The sequence below is a fragment of the Typha latifolia genome, chromosome 9, assembly GCF_019914945.1.
Source record: "Typha latifolia isolate L0001 chromosome 9, TyphaL0001v2, whole genome shotgun sequence".
Lineage (NCBI taxonomy): Eukaryota > Viridiplantae > Streptophyta > Magnoliopsida > Poales > Typhaceae > Typha > Typha latifolia.
Window position 1 is genome coordinate 4,411,186 of NC_133094.1, and position 17,114 is coordinate 4,428,299.

The 17,114-nt window shown below is 34.8% G+C and overlaps 1 protein-coding gene across 1 annotated transcript; it reads right to left on the reverse strand.

Annotated features, from left to right (window-relative positions):
• Positions 1–8,140: 8,140 nt before the first annotated feature.
• LOC140794625 (uncharacterized) lies at positions 8,141–16,431 on the reverse strand. Its single transcript, XM_073146727.1, has 7 exons — positions 16,114–16,431; positions 14,386–14,457; positions 12,854–12,921; positions 10,530–10,677; positions 10,362–10,445; positions 9,501–9,587; positions 8,141–8,473 (listed from the first exon to the last, which is right to left on the reverse strand). The coding sequence occupies exons 1-7, from the start codon at positions 16,369–16,371 to the stop codon at positions 8,468–8,470; spliced, it is 723 nt and encodes a 240-aa protein (XP_073002828.1). The 5' UTR covers positions 16,372–16,431; the 3' UTR covers positions 8,141–8,467.
• Between the last annotated feature and the right edge of the window lie 683 nt (positions 16,432–17,114).

The following is a 17,114-nucleotide window of genomic DNA, read 5'->3' on the forward strand; positions in this document are numbered from 1 at the left end:
AAGGAGGGAGATGAGAATTCTCATCTTTTTTATATCGCTACTAAAATCTATAGTAAGAGAAACCTCATTACTAGCATTTACAATAATATGGAAAAAAATGTAATTAACCACACTGAGGTGTAGAAGAAATTCCTGAATTTTATAAGGGGCTATGTTTTGAGGAAGTCGAGGGGAACTTCCCCTCGGATCACTAGCCACTGGTCCCTAGAATGGATAGGCTTAGTATTCACTAAGGACATTTTTGAGATTGAGATGAGAGATGCTCTTAGGCTGATGCTTAGCAGAAAGGCAGCATGCCTTGACGATTATCATGCCAAGTTTTATAAGAACTATTGGAACACTTTTGGCCACACTATAGTGGATGCTATGGTCTATTTTCAAAGGACGAGTGATATTCAGTGGACACAGGATCAGATCTTTATTACCCTTTAAGCCTCACCTCTAGTCCTTGGTGGGTTCTAAGCAAATGGCTTTTGTAGTCGATAGACATATCCATGATAACATAGCCGTCGCCTAGGAAATTGTGTACTCTATCAACTCTTCTAGATCTGATGGTATATTATGATCAAAGTGGACCTTGAGAAAGGCTATGACAATATTAAAAGAGAGACAATCACAAGTGTTATGACTAAAATGGGTTTTCCCAATATTTTTGTTAACTGGATTGTGGCTTGTCTCACCTCTCTTACCTCCGCAATTCTGATTAACGATACTGTTTTCGAGTGGTTTGTGGGAAAGAAGGATATCCACCAAGGAGACCCCCTCTCACCCTATCTTTTTATTATGTTCTCAAAAAAAAATTATGACCCTTATAAAAAATGTTATTCTTAATAATGATCTGATCATTTTGTCATTAGCCATTTAATATATGTTGATGATTTGCTAATAGTGATGCTTTTATTGCGTCATACTCTTTGTTAATGAAAATTTTAAGACCTTTGAAAGCATTACTAATATGCAAATCAATAGGCAAAAATTTTAATTTTATTTTTCAAATAATTTTCCAGCTCCTATTAAGGAAGATGTCCTACGCATCCTTAATATGCCAATGGAGTCCTTTCCTTTTAAATACCTAGGAGCTAAAGTCTTTTCTAAATAGTTGTTAATCCATAACCATAAGGATTTTCTAGCTCGAGTTGAAACCAAGTTAGCGGGTTGGAAGTGGGCCTCACTTACTCAAGTGTGGCGCTTTACACTTATTAACTCAAAACTCAACTCTATGCCAATTCACCTATCCTCAACTTGGACCCCGATAGCCGTAGTGGACCACATTACTAAGCTATCACAGAAATTTCTCTAGAAAAAAGGCAAGCATGGCAGTGACCTCCACCTTGTGGGTTGGGACAAAACTACCCTCCTAAGACAGAAGGGCGGCCTTGCTATTCACGATCTATACAATGTCTATTTGGCTTTTGTGGCTAAGAAAGTTATTTCTATCTTAAATCAACACCTTAAACATTGGCCGGATCTAGTTAGGCAAAGTATGAAACTTTGCACCCTTGGAAGGGATCTAGGTCAAAGCACTGTGCTTGAGCTGGAGGTTGATTTGGGTTGAGAACCATCTTTAATGTTTATCTTGAGAAACTAAAACAAAGACTTTATTAATAGGTGGCATTGGATCCATTAACAACAATTGACCTCGAACTTGAGCAAAATTGTCAGACAATCCCATTAGGAAAGACATAACGTATTCCATGTGTTAATGATCAACAAGGGCTTTAGTACCTCCACAGGAACATTTAGCACAAGTACAAGCTGGTCTATAGTTGCTAAGTTCTTCCCAAATTGTCTTAAGCTTAGTGAAATAGGCACTAACAGTCAATTGACCCTGAGTAAGATTCATTAGTTCACGTCTAAGCTAAAATATACAAGGTGAAATCTCTCTTTGAGATCAATCCATATTTCGTAAGTAGACCCAAGGTATATAATAGATGTAGAAATATCTTTGGATATAGAATTAAGTATCCATGAAATCACAATATTATTGTTTCGAATCCAAGAATTAATGAGAGGATCAGTACTTACTGGTCTTGATATAGATCCATCGACAAACCCTAGCTTGTTTTTAACTAATAAGGCAATCAACATAGCTCTACTCCATGAAGCATAGTTGTCACCTATAAGAGATTGAGAAACAAGCACTATACCGGAATTGTCTGAATGATGAAGAAAATAAGGATTTGATCCATCTTCAATAGTAGAACTATTCATCATAGCTAAAAATCTCCAGAATTAGCAGTAGAGAAGATAAATAATAAAAAAACAAGCAAGCAAACAAGCTTGAAGAGAAACTCTAGAAGAAGAACGCAGGAAGAAGCACTCTAGTGCTTTAATACCATATTGAATCAAGAAGAGATTAAGAGAAAAACTAAAAATTATGTATTCATTCTCTCTCTGTTTACAAGCTAATCTAGGTTTTTATAAGTAGCCCTCTAACAAACTAACTGCCCAACGAATGAGAAAAAGGCAGCTGTAATAGCCTAACTAACTTCATCTTAATAGGTATTTTGGGGTAGGTTGCCTACCTCTGATTATTTATCAACCATTAATCTTAAGCAACCTAGTCTGTGCACCAACTGCAATCTCTTACCTGAAAATATCAATCACCTCTTCTATGACTATCAATTTAGTACTCCTCTTTGGGCCTTCGCTAAGGAGGCTTTTGGTACTTGCTTTAATCGTCAAAATTGGGCTACCGGGAACTGGTTAAATGAGGGTGAAGGGTAGGGGTGGCAAATCTTGACCTGACCTGATAACCCGACATGATAACCCAGCTCTTAATTGGGTTTGAGTTAGTCTAATCGGGTTTAGATCATAAACGAATATTAATCGGGTCGTGTTCAGGTTTATACCTCTGAATCGTTTAACCCGTTTAAGTAAACAGGTCGAGATGGGTCGGGTCAACCCGCCAACCCGTCACACACACATACACACACACACATATTCTAATTTCTAACCTAATCCTAATACTCTAAAGTCAAGTGAGAAAAAGCGTCGTCGCCCCCGTCCCTTACCCAGTTATCCCCTTCCCTTACCCCTTCCCTTACCTATGCCCGTAGCCCTATCACACTTTGTCATTGCCCCTTCCCTCCTCACTCCTCACACCGAGTAAGATCGTCGAATTCTCCACTCCTCATGCTGCCAATCTCCTCACTCCTCACGCCGGTCGCCTATCGAATCTTCCCCTCACTCACGCCGTCAGGTCTCCTCACGCAGTTGGACACCCGAGCTCCTCACACCGTCATCGCCTCACGCCGTCGGATCTTCTCAATTATGATCTTCTCAAGAACTTTAAGTTTCACTTGATAATTAGTTTAGTTGTTTGTTACAATCTATCTAAGTAGTCTTTACAAGTATTACCCGAAGGTATATTGGAAAGAGTTGTTTGGCTTTAACTAATTTACTGCTCTTCCAACTGTTATTATCTGGCATCCCTGTCTAGCTGAATGTAGGTCGAAATGTTGCATATGTTATGCATTATTGGTCCATTATTTTGCATTTTTGGATTGTCGTTGAATAGCATGCCAAGTCTTCATCTCAGTATGATAGGCTTATTTAGAGGCATTCATTATTTCTGCTAAACTTTTCAATCTAAAAGAATACCATTAAGATGAGGATATATGTGTCCACATATAGTGGGTAAATATTTTGCACCAACTAGAGTACATTTGCCGAATGCTTTCACAATCTCATGTGTTCATTGAAGTTCCACTCAGAAAAGATCCATCTTGGCAGAAAATGATCTCATTTTACTGAGTGGCCTTCCATTTTCCAAGTTGCAAAATTGAGTGTTATGACCATTCCTCATTTTATTGAATACATATTCCATCTGCTTATGAGTAGCCCTTTTACTATGCTAGATAATGTCAAGTAGATAATGATATGTTAGCATATGATTTGTAAAAAAATTGAAGAAATGGCTGACAAATGAAGCTGCATAGTATATCGCTATATGGAGCTACATTATGAACATTATATGTAGTAGATTTGTTGTCTTAGTGTGGTTTATATTACCATACCTCTAGAGTCAATATAATTATTGATTATTATTTAATTTCTTATTTTAGTGCATTATTTTTAAATTTTTTGTTAGATCTATTTAGTCAAGTCCATTTCACTTGATTTTAGTTTAATTTAGTTTCATGGCTTTAGTTCTATGTCATGATATTATTTCTCTTGCTCTCATTTTAGTTATGGATGATGATAGTGTGGAGATATTCACTAAAGATGGAGAAAATATTTCTTAGGAAGTGGTTCTCCTCTCATAGTAGGTGAAGAGAATTATAGTAGTAAAAGAAAAAGAAAACAAGCATGCAATGTTTGGGAAGTATTTATGGAGCTACCAAAATGAGAATATGGGTTAAAGAGAGTCAAATGTAAATTGTGTGGTGTTATATACATATCAAAGTACGGGACTGAAAATATGAAACACTATATATCTATATGACCAAAGTCGAAAACTAAAGATAGAAGCTAATTATTCTTTGCCAAATCAGAAGAATCAATATCTTTATAAGTTTATAAGTTTGATCAAGAGAAATACTGTGAATTGATAACAATGACAATTGTTAAGCATGAATTGCCTTTTTAATTTATTGATTATGAAGGAGTTAGAATATTGTATAGTTACTTATGTGATGAGGTCAAACATATTAATAGAAAAACAACTAAGACAGATATTTTAAAAATGTACAGAAGAGAGAAGGATAAACTCAAAAATTAGTTACATTCTATTTTGAAATTGTTTTATGATATTACATCTCTATTTTCTAGATCTATATATCCTATAGTAAATTTATACTTTTTTAAGGTGGTTTTGATCCAATTTAATATAATGGAAGGCATGCAAAGCTCAAATAATTTTATTAGTCGTATGGTCATGAATATAAAATTTGAGAAATATTAGAAATAATACAGTATTATTTTAGCGATAGCTATCATTCTAGATCCATGATTCAAAATACATTTTATGAAATTCCCATACAACAAACTATATGGCTCTTCTTATGAGATGATAAAGGTCTGCGAGAAGTTGTTTGCTCTTTTTTATCACTATGTTTAGAACACTTCCAAAGTTTCCAATGTGATATCTTCAACTTTTTTATGTAAAGTTTTAAATGATACTGAAGATAACAACTCTATAATGAAAGTAATTTAGTACCATTAGTATGTTCTTATCATACTATTTTTAATGTTTTTATATATTCAGAATAATAATTTTTTTTGTAAGAGTTTGATTCATTTGAAAGTTTTGAGTTTGTGAGTAAATCACAAAAGTCACAATTAGAATTATATCTAAAAGAGCCTCGAATTGATCGAAATTCTAAATTGGGTATTCTTAATTATTGGAAATCCAATCAATATAGATATCCAAATCTTTCTCTCATGGCATGCGATATATTAAGTATTTTTATCTTCTGAATCTGCTTTTAGTGTTGGTGGTAAAGTACTTAAACAATATAGAAGTGTTTTAAAGTCTAAAAGCTTTAATTTATATTCAAGATTGGTTGTTTCATACTAGAGGTAAGTATATTTATTATTTTCTTATATAAATATTCAAAAAGTTTAGTCTACTAATCATTTTATCATATTATGATAAAAAATTTGGTAGCATTGGAGGAGCTAACGAAAGATATTACAAATTTAGACTCAATAACTAATGCAAGTGAAGTTGTAGAATCTAGTGAATGCTCAAATGCATAAATCTAAATCCGGTGAATACTCATTGACTAATGTAAGTGAATTTTTTATCTATATCTTATATTTTAGCTGTTTACGTTCTCTTTTGTTTTTTTTGACAAGGTCATGTGATGCGAACCGAGTCAGATCGGATCACATCAAAGGAAGATCAGGCTCAATGGATTGAGTCTAATTATCTTATTTGGTTATTTGGTTTAGTTAGAGTCTTAGCAAGTTATAATTTTATTTAATTAGCTAAATCCAGCTCTGAGCAGTTTCGGAAAAATATTTGTAGAATATTCTACACATATTAAAATAATATCAAACTACTTCCATAAGGTCTCTAACCTCCATATCTACAACTTTGATATTCATGACTTATCTAGATTCAGAATTTATCTGCGACGAAATAAGGGGTTAATCTGAGAAGATAAGGAAGACTAGTTTTGTTGGTTTGTTCGGGTTTTAACTTAGTTGTTGGTTTGTTAGAATTTGTTAGAATTTGTTAGAGTTGTTTAATTTAGTTCATGCTTCCCTAGAGTGGGTTTCTAGGAAACCCTAATTGGAGTTTATGATGATGATATTGGAATTGGCTTTGGCCTTTATCTTCGAGCCTCTAACCACCCTCTTCCACAATAACTTCTCCCCCTTCACACTAAGAACTAAACCCAGCATCTATCTAGCGTGGGCTATCAAGCTAGGATCTAATTGACCTTTAGCCACTGTTTGGTCGATATCTTGAGATCTACTATTTGAATTCTGTGATAATGGATTCGTTGGAAAGCTCTATCCAAGAGTAACAACATATCTAAAATTCAGAAGGATCCATTAGTTAGATTGTTCGCAGATTCCCTTGGAAGTTACGTACTTGGTCGAGTCCAGAACCATTGCAGATCGGATTAGACTGGTCCGTAACATCATGATATTGGGAGAATAAAATGGAGGGCTTAATGTTAGTGTTTGCTTATTTCAAACTATTTGTAATTTATAATGGATTGTAAACTTTAAATTTTGTTCTAATTGTCATGGGATTGTATGGACTTTGTTCTAAACTTTATTGGAACTTTGTTCTAAACTCCATTATATGGACTTTTATTATGGTGAATTATGAGTATTGTAATTTTGATGTTGTATGAGTTTTGAGTTGGAAATGTATTATCTTGTTTTGTCTGAATGTATGATACAATTTTTAAGAGTTAGGAACTTTGTTCTAAACTACATTGTATGTTGAGTTTTGAGTTAAAAATAGGTTATTTTGTTTGTATAATACACCATTTATATATGATAATCAGTAAATATTGAATTTTATGTAGGATTGATATTAAACGGATTAGACGGGTCGTGTTAGCGTGTCGGGTTAACATGACCCGTTTAAGTATACGAGTTAGACGAGTCATATTAGCATATCGCATTGACTCGACCCATTAATTAAACAGATTAGGCAGGTCAGGTCGTGTTACCCATTTATTAATCGGGTCGTGTTCGGGTTTGCCAAATGCAACTCGTTTATTAATCGAGTTGTGTTCATGTCAAAGTAATGTTGACCCGACCTGAACCCGCTTAACCCGACTCAATTGCCACTCCTAGTGAAGGGTTAGCGCCTAAGAGTAAAAATCTGCTCCGAGCAACGCTAATAATCCTTCACCAGCAGATCTAAAAAATGAGAAATGAGGCCGTGTTGAATAATACCTTGAACCCCGTCCTAAAAGTCTAGAACTCGTCCATTAGCCCTTGAGCGAGTGGATATAGGCTTTGTGGTCCGCTACCCTTGAGCATAGAGGCGCACCCAACTCTTGCTGCAAAAGTAGTTGCGATCCAGGAAAGCTTGAAAGCACTAAATAATTATTACTTTATCAATATCTGGATAGAAATCGACTCCATGGTCCTTAAAATATATTGTGCAAAATCCACCAACCTTATGACCTTTTTTTCTTTTTAATGCATATCAAAATGTAAAAGTCACCCATGTGTATAGAAAAGCCAATAGGAGTGCTGATTGGCTTACCTACACATAGAAGACTTGATTTGGTTGCACTTGGATTGTTTGGGTTGGGGCGGTCCCTGGCCCTGCTCCAGCTTTTGCACTCCAACCTCAACATCCCCTTTTGTAACCCACGACACTTGATTATAAAAATAAAAAAAATTCTTATTATAAAAAAAAATTCTTTTTATTTATTTATTTTATTATTATTATTATTATTTTTTTTTATGTGGGCTGATCTAGTACAAAGAATGGTTTGAGCAGGCTGTCAAATAGACATGAGCAGAAGATTACGTACCATAATTTGATGGCTCCACTGATTGTTTGAACCATAGCGAGATAAAATGATAAAAGTTAAAAGTTTTATCAGATAATTTGTTTTCGAGAATAACCAGAGGGGATAATTTGTTATCTAACTTAGATTAGACTAGTAATATTACAAGCATAACAACACGAAGCATCATCAAACAGATCAGATCATCATGAAAGAGGGCAATCATCTTAAAACTTGGTACCTTGAACAAAGGCATAACTATCAGCTCACTCCTTCGATAGAAGAGGAATTACATTGCACCAGAAAATAAAGAGAGGAGCTACTACTCCCTTATTTACATCTTTCTTAGAACCAAACACTGAAAGCTACCATGACTTCTCAGGAGCTCAATTCACATTCACTTCCAATGGGGTTGATGGGAAGTGACTGAATACTAGTGCAGGTTGGAACGACGAGAGTTAAAAAGGCCCAAGAGCTTTGCAGTCCGGTAAACAAAAGTCTCAGAAGTTTAGTAGAAGGGGACGTGATGGTCTTCATATCTGCAAAGAAGTGAAAGATGGGAAGTTTTAATTAATTATCTAATCACAGTTCTATAAATTATTTGCGCAAAATTTAGCGTACATGCAGAAAATTTAAGGAAACTGCTGATATCTATCTATCTATATATATATATGCGAAGTTAGTATCATATGTATATTTTATCTTTTTAAGTAGAGCTTTATATGCATGTAAATTGACTCTGTCCAAAAGCTCAAAAGCACAAACACCTAGGTTGCTCACTGCAATGAGATACTTTTTGAACAACTGACCACATAAATGAATCCTACAATCTCAAACATAATCTTTCTATTCCATATTTTTTTTCTGGACCACAGACAACATGACTGATGAGCATGTAAAACGTTGACTCACTTGGTATATTGTTATGAATCTGTGTTTCCTTAAGAAAGTAATACGTTGAATCACTTGTTGTGAGGAGATGCATGTAGAATTTGAAACAACTGTTATCCCCTTAGAAGAGAAATCAGTGATTTGCATATGGCATAAAAAGTTTCCAAAGACCAAAACATTCATACTAACTAGCCATTTAGATAAACCATATTAAGATATCATGCCAATGTTGAATTTCCCATATGGCTTTCTGTTGCGACACAGTAAAATACTCTCTGTAGAACATGATTAACAGATGCCATTTAACATATTATCAACTAAAACGTATCTTTGATAATTATATCTTCAAATTCAGAAAAAGTAAGTGAAATATGAATGAACTTATTCAAGAAAGTAAAGCAAAACTTAAAGAGTCCGAAAAGTACATAGAGCCAAGTTTTTGAGGATGTATACTCAATGTTGCTTGAATAGACTATAAACTATGTACTAATGACCAGTAAAACTAGCAAAGCCATCTAGAAAAAGTGTGTAAATAGATACTAGAGTTAAACTAATTTGCAACGTGTTGCTGTATGTTGTGAGATGTTGAACTAAAAATAGCTTAAAAAAAGTATGACATTCTCCAAGAACTGGAATCTATCCAGACCAAGCAAAAAATCATTATTAAAGGTTCACCTGTCGCCGTCTTCGGCTTTGTATGAGGTAGCATGAGCGTACCACAACGTAACATGGAAGAAGAAAACCCACAAACTGGAGAGTTACCTGAAGAATAAAGGAAATGCTCAATACATTTCAAGGAGAATTTTCTTTTTTTTCTCAAAACGCAAAAGCAAGAGTAGGTCAGATAAGGAATCAAAGGAAAACTTAAAAATTTTACCCGATATGAAGAACAAAACTAACGACTTATAATTAATTAGTTTCAAACTAAAAAAAATTGACATGTTAGACGTTCATAAGATCCTTTCTTCGTCCTTTAAAAAAGGAGAAAAAGGATCCTTTCTTCAAAGTTTTCTTTAATGCTAAAGTTCATCAGGAACTAGATCAGGAATTAAAATTCTAGAAAGATCGAGCAACAACCAGTCAAGTCAGCAAACAAAATTACCTGTTTTCATCTTTTAGAAAAATGTATTAAGTAAAAGATGAACAGAATTCAATTACAATAAAATATCCTTATACAGGTTCTAAAATTTCTTGCCCTTGAAGTTCAAATGAAATTTAATCTGGTGCGGAGATTGTAAATCTACTTGCATAAAGTTTAACTGCATAAATGGTTGACAAAGAATGTGACTGCATCTTAATTAATATAGAACATATCCACCATGGAAAATAATAACTTTAAGAAGTTATTTATATCCATTCATTGGCACACCTCAACAATAAAACCACTGCAGCAAAGCTTGGTTAGGCATCCTACTCCTAACTAATCTTATGCAAGATAATCAGCATAAACAATTAATACCCCAAACTATTGTTATACCAGTGCTCAACTTTCTGACTTGAATGTCTCAAAATTCAGAAAAGGTATAATAAGCTTACATTAAAGACAGCTGATATATCCTGCAGCATACCAATATCCCTCGTGACCATAAGCATATGGTGTACAAGCAAAAGCAGCATTGACTGTAAAAAACAATAGATAATATTCAGGCTTCCATACAAGATGAGTGTGTATAAATGTAAGATAAGAATGATATTTTAGCATACAACGAGAGCAACAGAGCGGCAACAAGCAACACCACTTGAACTTGCAGCTGCATAATCTTCATACTCAGCTTGTAGAAACTCCTGCTCTGCAACAGCGATGGCTAGAAAATGGGAATCACGAAGATCAATCCGTGTCCCCCAGCTTTGTCTATTAAGAATAAACAATAATTAGGGCCACTTGGAAACAGAATCTTGAAAAAAAAAATTTAAGGTAGGAAACAAAATCAATTTCAGTTGAATGGCAAACTGATGTCACAGCAAGTATGAGAAATTAGTTGAAAATTGAAATGATTAAACTTGAAAGGTTAAGATCATCTCTTCCCTAAGGGGATATTAAATAACTATTACATATGATTACAGAATACAGAGCAAAAAACTTGTGAAAACGAAATAGATTGATGCAACAAAAGAATCCTTATTCAGAGTTATCTTGATTCTAAATAACAAGATAAAAAAAGTCAAAGATAGTGCAAAATTTGGAAAAGAGAACGTTCATTTATACCTTAAAACTTCACCATTCTTTCCTAATTCCTAGCATAACTAAAGCAAATATGCAAAGCAAGAAAGAAGAAGATATGTCTACCCACTTAAAAGGGATAAAAAGAAGGGAGTCCAAAGCATGATGCTCCTACAGTCCTACTTACTCGTGCAAGATTGTAACCTACATTTATGAAAAAGATACTTGACACATAATTCCACTAAAATTTCTGACAATCCTTTATTATCCTCCAAAAAACATACACTGAAGAATCTCCCCAAGAGTGAGAATTTTATCAGTTAACACTACAAAATAAATTTGGCGAACACCAGGAGGTGTAATCAGTTTACTTCACGAATCACAATCAACATAAAAGTATTAAGATCTGATGTATCACATAAGCCTGTGAGTGGTTGGACCAGCTTGTGACCTAAACCAAGCTAGAATAAATTCTCAGTCAGCAGATTAGGCATGTTTCTACCTTCCGGAAATTTCCAAAAACTTGGTAAAATTTTGGAAGTTGCATAATTAAATAAAACCCAGACATGGTGTGGGTCAAACATCTGGTTCCATAATTCTAGTTACCTAACCTAGTCTCACCCCATCCATAATTAATTAAAACCCAGAAATGGTGGGGGTCAAACATCTGGTTCCATAATTCTAGTTACCTAACCTGGTCCCATCCCATCCAATTTGCAAATCCCATCCCATATAATGCAGACTTCTGTCCTTCCCAGTTCTTCCGTAACAAGTTAATATGACTTCTATTCCAGTCCAAAACCAGCAGGATTTATCATTGTATACCTTTTGAGGCCCTTCAGTGCAATCACAATGTCTCAAAGGGGCTTTTGCAATTTAATTGCATTTTTAGATCTTCGATTTAGCATATAAATCTGAGTACATATATTTTATATAATCGATACACATTTTGTTATAATGAGTGCACACAATTTACATATACGATGCACACTAGAGTCTCTTATTACAAATTAAAAAATCAAATATAATTAAATTGCAAAAGTTTTGTATTTCAAGATTTAAAATGCATGGAAATTTTAATAGCCTATGCAAGTTTTACAGGATTTCTGTGCACCAAGAAATTTAGCAGCTATTAACCTTTCGAGGCCCTTCAGAGGAATCATATTGTTATGGCATAGTATGCAAGTACACCATACAAATTTTTGAGAATTTCTTTCTTATCTAGCCTGCATAGTGCATTATATGTAATTTAACTAGATAGTAGAATGTATATAAACATTCTCCAACAAAAGTAATTCTATAAGCATCATGTGGATCTAAATCAAAATTTAATCAGCTCTATATATCTGCAGTGGCTCTCCTTACAGGAAAGACATCATTATTAAGAAGAAGAAGAAGAAGAAGAAGATAATAATTCTATACGGACACATATATGAACATACTCAGATATGCAGATAGCAAGTTTTTATTACCCAGACACAGGCATAAGTCTTAGATTTTAATTGAAGATTTACGTGTTCCAATACAAAGTGGCATCATCTGGTCTTCTTTAGGCAATTTGTCGCATTGCATGATAAAGCAGAGAGAACCTCCCCACCTTGAGAATTACATTGAATAGGCGAACAAAAGGAGACATGCTATAAAACATAGAATATGATCATAAAAGATATGCTTAATACTCATCGAAGGCTTAAAAGCTGAAAATTCTGTATGATACAGAAAGTAAAAGAATAACAGAGGATGGCAAATGAGGCAGTTGCTTTTGCCTTTGCAAATGATTCACATGTAACTAGGGTGTGCAACCAAACGAAAGTTAAACTGTAACGAAAGTTCAGACAAACGAAATTGATGAGATTTCATGGAGTACCTTATATCCATAGCCATAACATCAGAACCAGATCTGATTCGGGGGAGGGAGTAGTTTGGTGCATAGACCTGTTACAGGAGCAAGTTTAATATATTTCACTATTCATTTAAACGATAAAGCAAGAGACCTCATTCAGAAGCTTGATAATTCTAAATTGATAACTAAAAATATGTTAATTACCTTCTACTTAATTAGGAAACTGGACTAACCTTCAATCAGTTGATATATTTTGCCTAGCAAGATATTATATTGACATGTCATCAATGAAAAATGTACAAGAAACAAGATATGCACAAAGCACATCCAAATATTTAGAAAATGAAGCAGTTCTGATATGGAGACAATTTCAAAAGAAATTTATGGAAATAAAGGCCATGATATCATCTGCATTCCCACATTATGGTACGATGGCCTCTCATCATATCAGGATCAAGTTTCAAATCCAATGAATTTGTTGCTATGTAATGGGGCCATAATAGGGGAACCAAGAGGCTAAGCAACTACCTAGTCTTATTGGGACATTACAATCTTACTTTCAATAATGATGCTTTCAAAAAATATGAATATAACCATAGTTCGCCAGATTGGTCAAACCCAATGAATCTTATTTTTTTTATCATTTTTCTTACTTTTTAAAAAAATTTCTGTATTTTTAAATAATATTTAGAATTTACGTAATTAAAAATAGTCCTATCTGATCTGGGCGATCGATACGGTCAATATGGCCAATCCTATCATTTTTTTCAGAAGACCAATCCGAATCTCAATCCTGATTTTTTGAACCTTGAGTATAATTGATATTCTTATCATGGATGATTGTGCCGACCAGCATAAGGCGTACCGGTCGGCACTTGCTATGTCGGCGGCTTACCGGCACGTGGCATGAGGGGAGCCGTACAGCACCCTTCCTAATAGCTTCGCCTCTTGCCATCGATCTCGTCGTCAAGCTCGCCATCGTCGATCATCAATTGCCGCTTGCCGTCACCCGGATCCGGATCTGAAACTTATGTTTTTAACAGATAACCCCTCTCTCGCTCTCTCTTGATCTTTCTTCCTCCCTCCCTAACCTTTTTCTCTCCTTCTCTTACGGCATATGTCGTGCCGTGCCGGCCGGTGGTCAGCACAATCCGTGCATGTGGCACGGCCATCGTTGATTCTTATTATTATCATCTATTTATCTGTAGTTTCAAGCTATTGATAACTTCAATAACATTCTTTTGCTTAAGGTTTGTTGCTTAGTATGAAATGTTTCTTAAAATATGACAATATGTTAAGGCCTACATTAAGCTCAGGTCACCTCTTGTATAATATTAGATCACAGAACAAATAGTTGGAGGGATAACTAGTGTTTCACATTTTTCACCTAACAAAAAGAATTTCTCTTCTAAACTAAGATCTGTCATACACTATATCAAAAAAAATTCAGCAAAAGAGCTATAGAAATGTTGTTAGAGTGCTTTCATAAGTTTACCAGTTACATAATTATAAGAGGAAAAATTAGGGAAGAGAGAGAGGGGCAACATATAGCCAACCTGGTTGCAGATTTCACAAATGATATTCCCTTTTTTGTTGCACCATCTTTGAATACATTTCCGATGGGCAAACTGCAATCCAATGACGTAGTAATCAGTCAACAGGTTATCCACACTATGCCTCCCTCTCCATAATATATGGAAGCAAAAGAAAACTAGCATAAAGAACCACAACACACACGCACACACATATATATATACACAGACCCTCAAAAGAGAAAAATCAACACAAAAAGTTTATACATAGAACACTGGATTTATAAATATGAAATCCACAAATAAAAGGATTAAGGATCTAACAGTATTGGTTAGAATACGAAGAAAGTAAACAAGGACAGCAGCCCAAATAGATCAGCACGAATAAATACATGAAGAAAGGATTCTTAATACATTCGAGGAGAAATGACTGAGACACATTAGCAAAGAGGTTTGCATAACACAATATTGTTGCACCAAGTCATGCAGAAATAGTTGGCAAATAAGAAATGAGATAATATATTTTCCAAAAAAAGGAGAAGCACAAAAATGAATTGTGTAGTTATCTAGGTTCATATGCTCACTTGTAGCCTTTGGACCTAAATAATCAAGATACCATCTCAAAACTCCACTTTAACACCAGCCATCTAACGCATCACAGCCATTCTTATTTGCCTCATACACATGTCAACCTTATTGTCTTTTTTTTTATAATTCTTTGACTATCCAATGCATGACAAGAGAACTAAAAGTCTACAATTCCCCAAATGCATGTTGCGTAATTCGTGTTTCATCTAAATGCCACATCCCATGTTACTGTAAAGATGGAATACATGTTTGATCTTCCCAAACTTCTAAAACTACCTGTCACAACGCAAATGGAATTGAAGCAAAGACCACGGCCAAATGCTAACCTGATAAACTAATTGAACCAAACAGGAAACGGCGGACCTCAAAGAAACAAGTAAATAAATTCAAAAACTTACGGGCAAAGAAAAGAGGAAAAGCAAAAGCATGCATTGTAAATCACAACAAAATTATCTACTTTTCAAGACCTTACAGCCCAAAGGCATGCATACTAATGTGACAATCCAGCTGAGGAATTTATCCAAAATAAGAAGAACAAAATTTACTTATGAACCGATGCTGTGAATCATTAACCACATACAAAAACTACTGAAAGTATTAAATAGAAAGGAAGAAACATTCTGAGAGGCATTATAAAAGCTCATAACCAACTAATCTTAAGTTAGTTTATGATGAGGAAAAAGTCAAGTGTTTTTATCCAACATAGGAGCGCCATCCCTTTCAAAAATAGAAAAAGGAGGAAAAGGTAGGGCTTCAGATAACTGCGATTCACGAAACAAGAATTCCAGATAAAAAGAAAAGAAAAAAAAAAAACACATGCAATCCCAAATTGGCGAAATCCACACCATAATGCGGCACCGGAAGTGACTACGAAAGCAAATTATTTTAAAAATAATTCGAGGAACAACTCATCTGCGAAGAATAAAGCCCACAAATCTTCGAAAAAGGCAAAAGAAAGTTCCATTTCCTTGTACCCAGAAGGATTTATGCCTAAAAACCTCAAATTACATGAAGGACACCAAAGCCCAAAGTTCATTAATCCGAAATTCTTAAAGAAAACGATGAAATCACGCCAATATAAGCAAGACCCAATTCACCAATCCAGAAAAGGAGTGATTTTTATACTCTAATACATAAAAGAGAGTGATAGAGAAAGAGCACGACCTTGAGGGTACCATTACAGGCGCAGGGGACCTCCATTTCACTCTCCTCCCCTTCCTCCTGGCATATCCTGCACTCTATCACATCCCCTCCCTTCTTATTCTTCCTATCCATACTCTTATTCTTCGCCGAATTGACCTTCTTCTTGCTCTCCAAGCTCCCCTCCTCGCCTACTCCACTTTCGACCAGCGGCGGAGCACCGCACCCACCGCTCATGGAGTCAAAGCACGACGAGGCGATGATCCTATCGATTCCCACCATGAAACTGCCTCTCTCTCTCTCTCTCTGTGGCGTTGGGACTTGGGACAAAAAGAAAAGGACAAGGAGGGAGGAGGTTTAGAAAGGTCGAAGAGAGAGGAAAGTTTGGGAATACTACCAAAATGCCCCTACTACGGTTGGTTGATATTTCTGAATTTTCTGGGTCAGATACGGCCTCTTTATATCTATCCGACAAATGGATTCCACCGCTGCATAAAATTCTTTTGGATCTTTTTTTACATTTTAAACCCTACCTTACACATTTATTTTTTTTGGATTAGTTACATCCGAACTATATTTCATTTTCACATACTTCCTCTCCTTACTTATTTTTACAATTGACCCCTCAACCATCAATTTTGTCTTTGGTCATAAAAAATATCAAATAACTCTTCCACTATATACTCTTTCTTTTTCTCTAAAATAAAAATAAAACATTTCATGAGGAGGTTTATATAAAAATAGGTAATTGTTAATCTAAAAAGTAATATTCTATTCTAATTCAAAATGATATAGTGTTGAAATTCTTATAATAAATTACTCTCAGTAATATTATTTTGATAATTTTAGAAGCATGGTTACCTAATTTCTATTTATGATATTGACAACAAAGTGCTACGGTGGCAGAATTACCTTGTAAGTAAATCCTTTTTTTTTTAAAAGGAAAAGCACAATTTAAAAGAATATGAAGATAGGGTTAGAAAATAAAAAATCTATAATGTAGGGAGATTTATGAAAATTTCCCA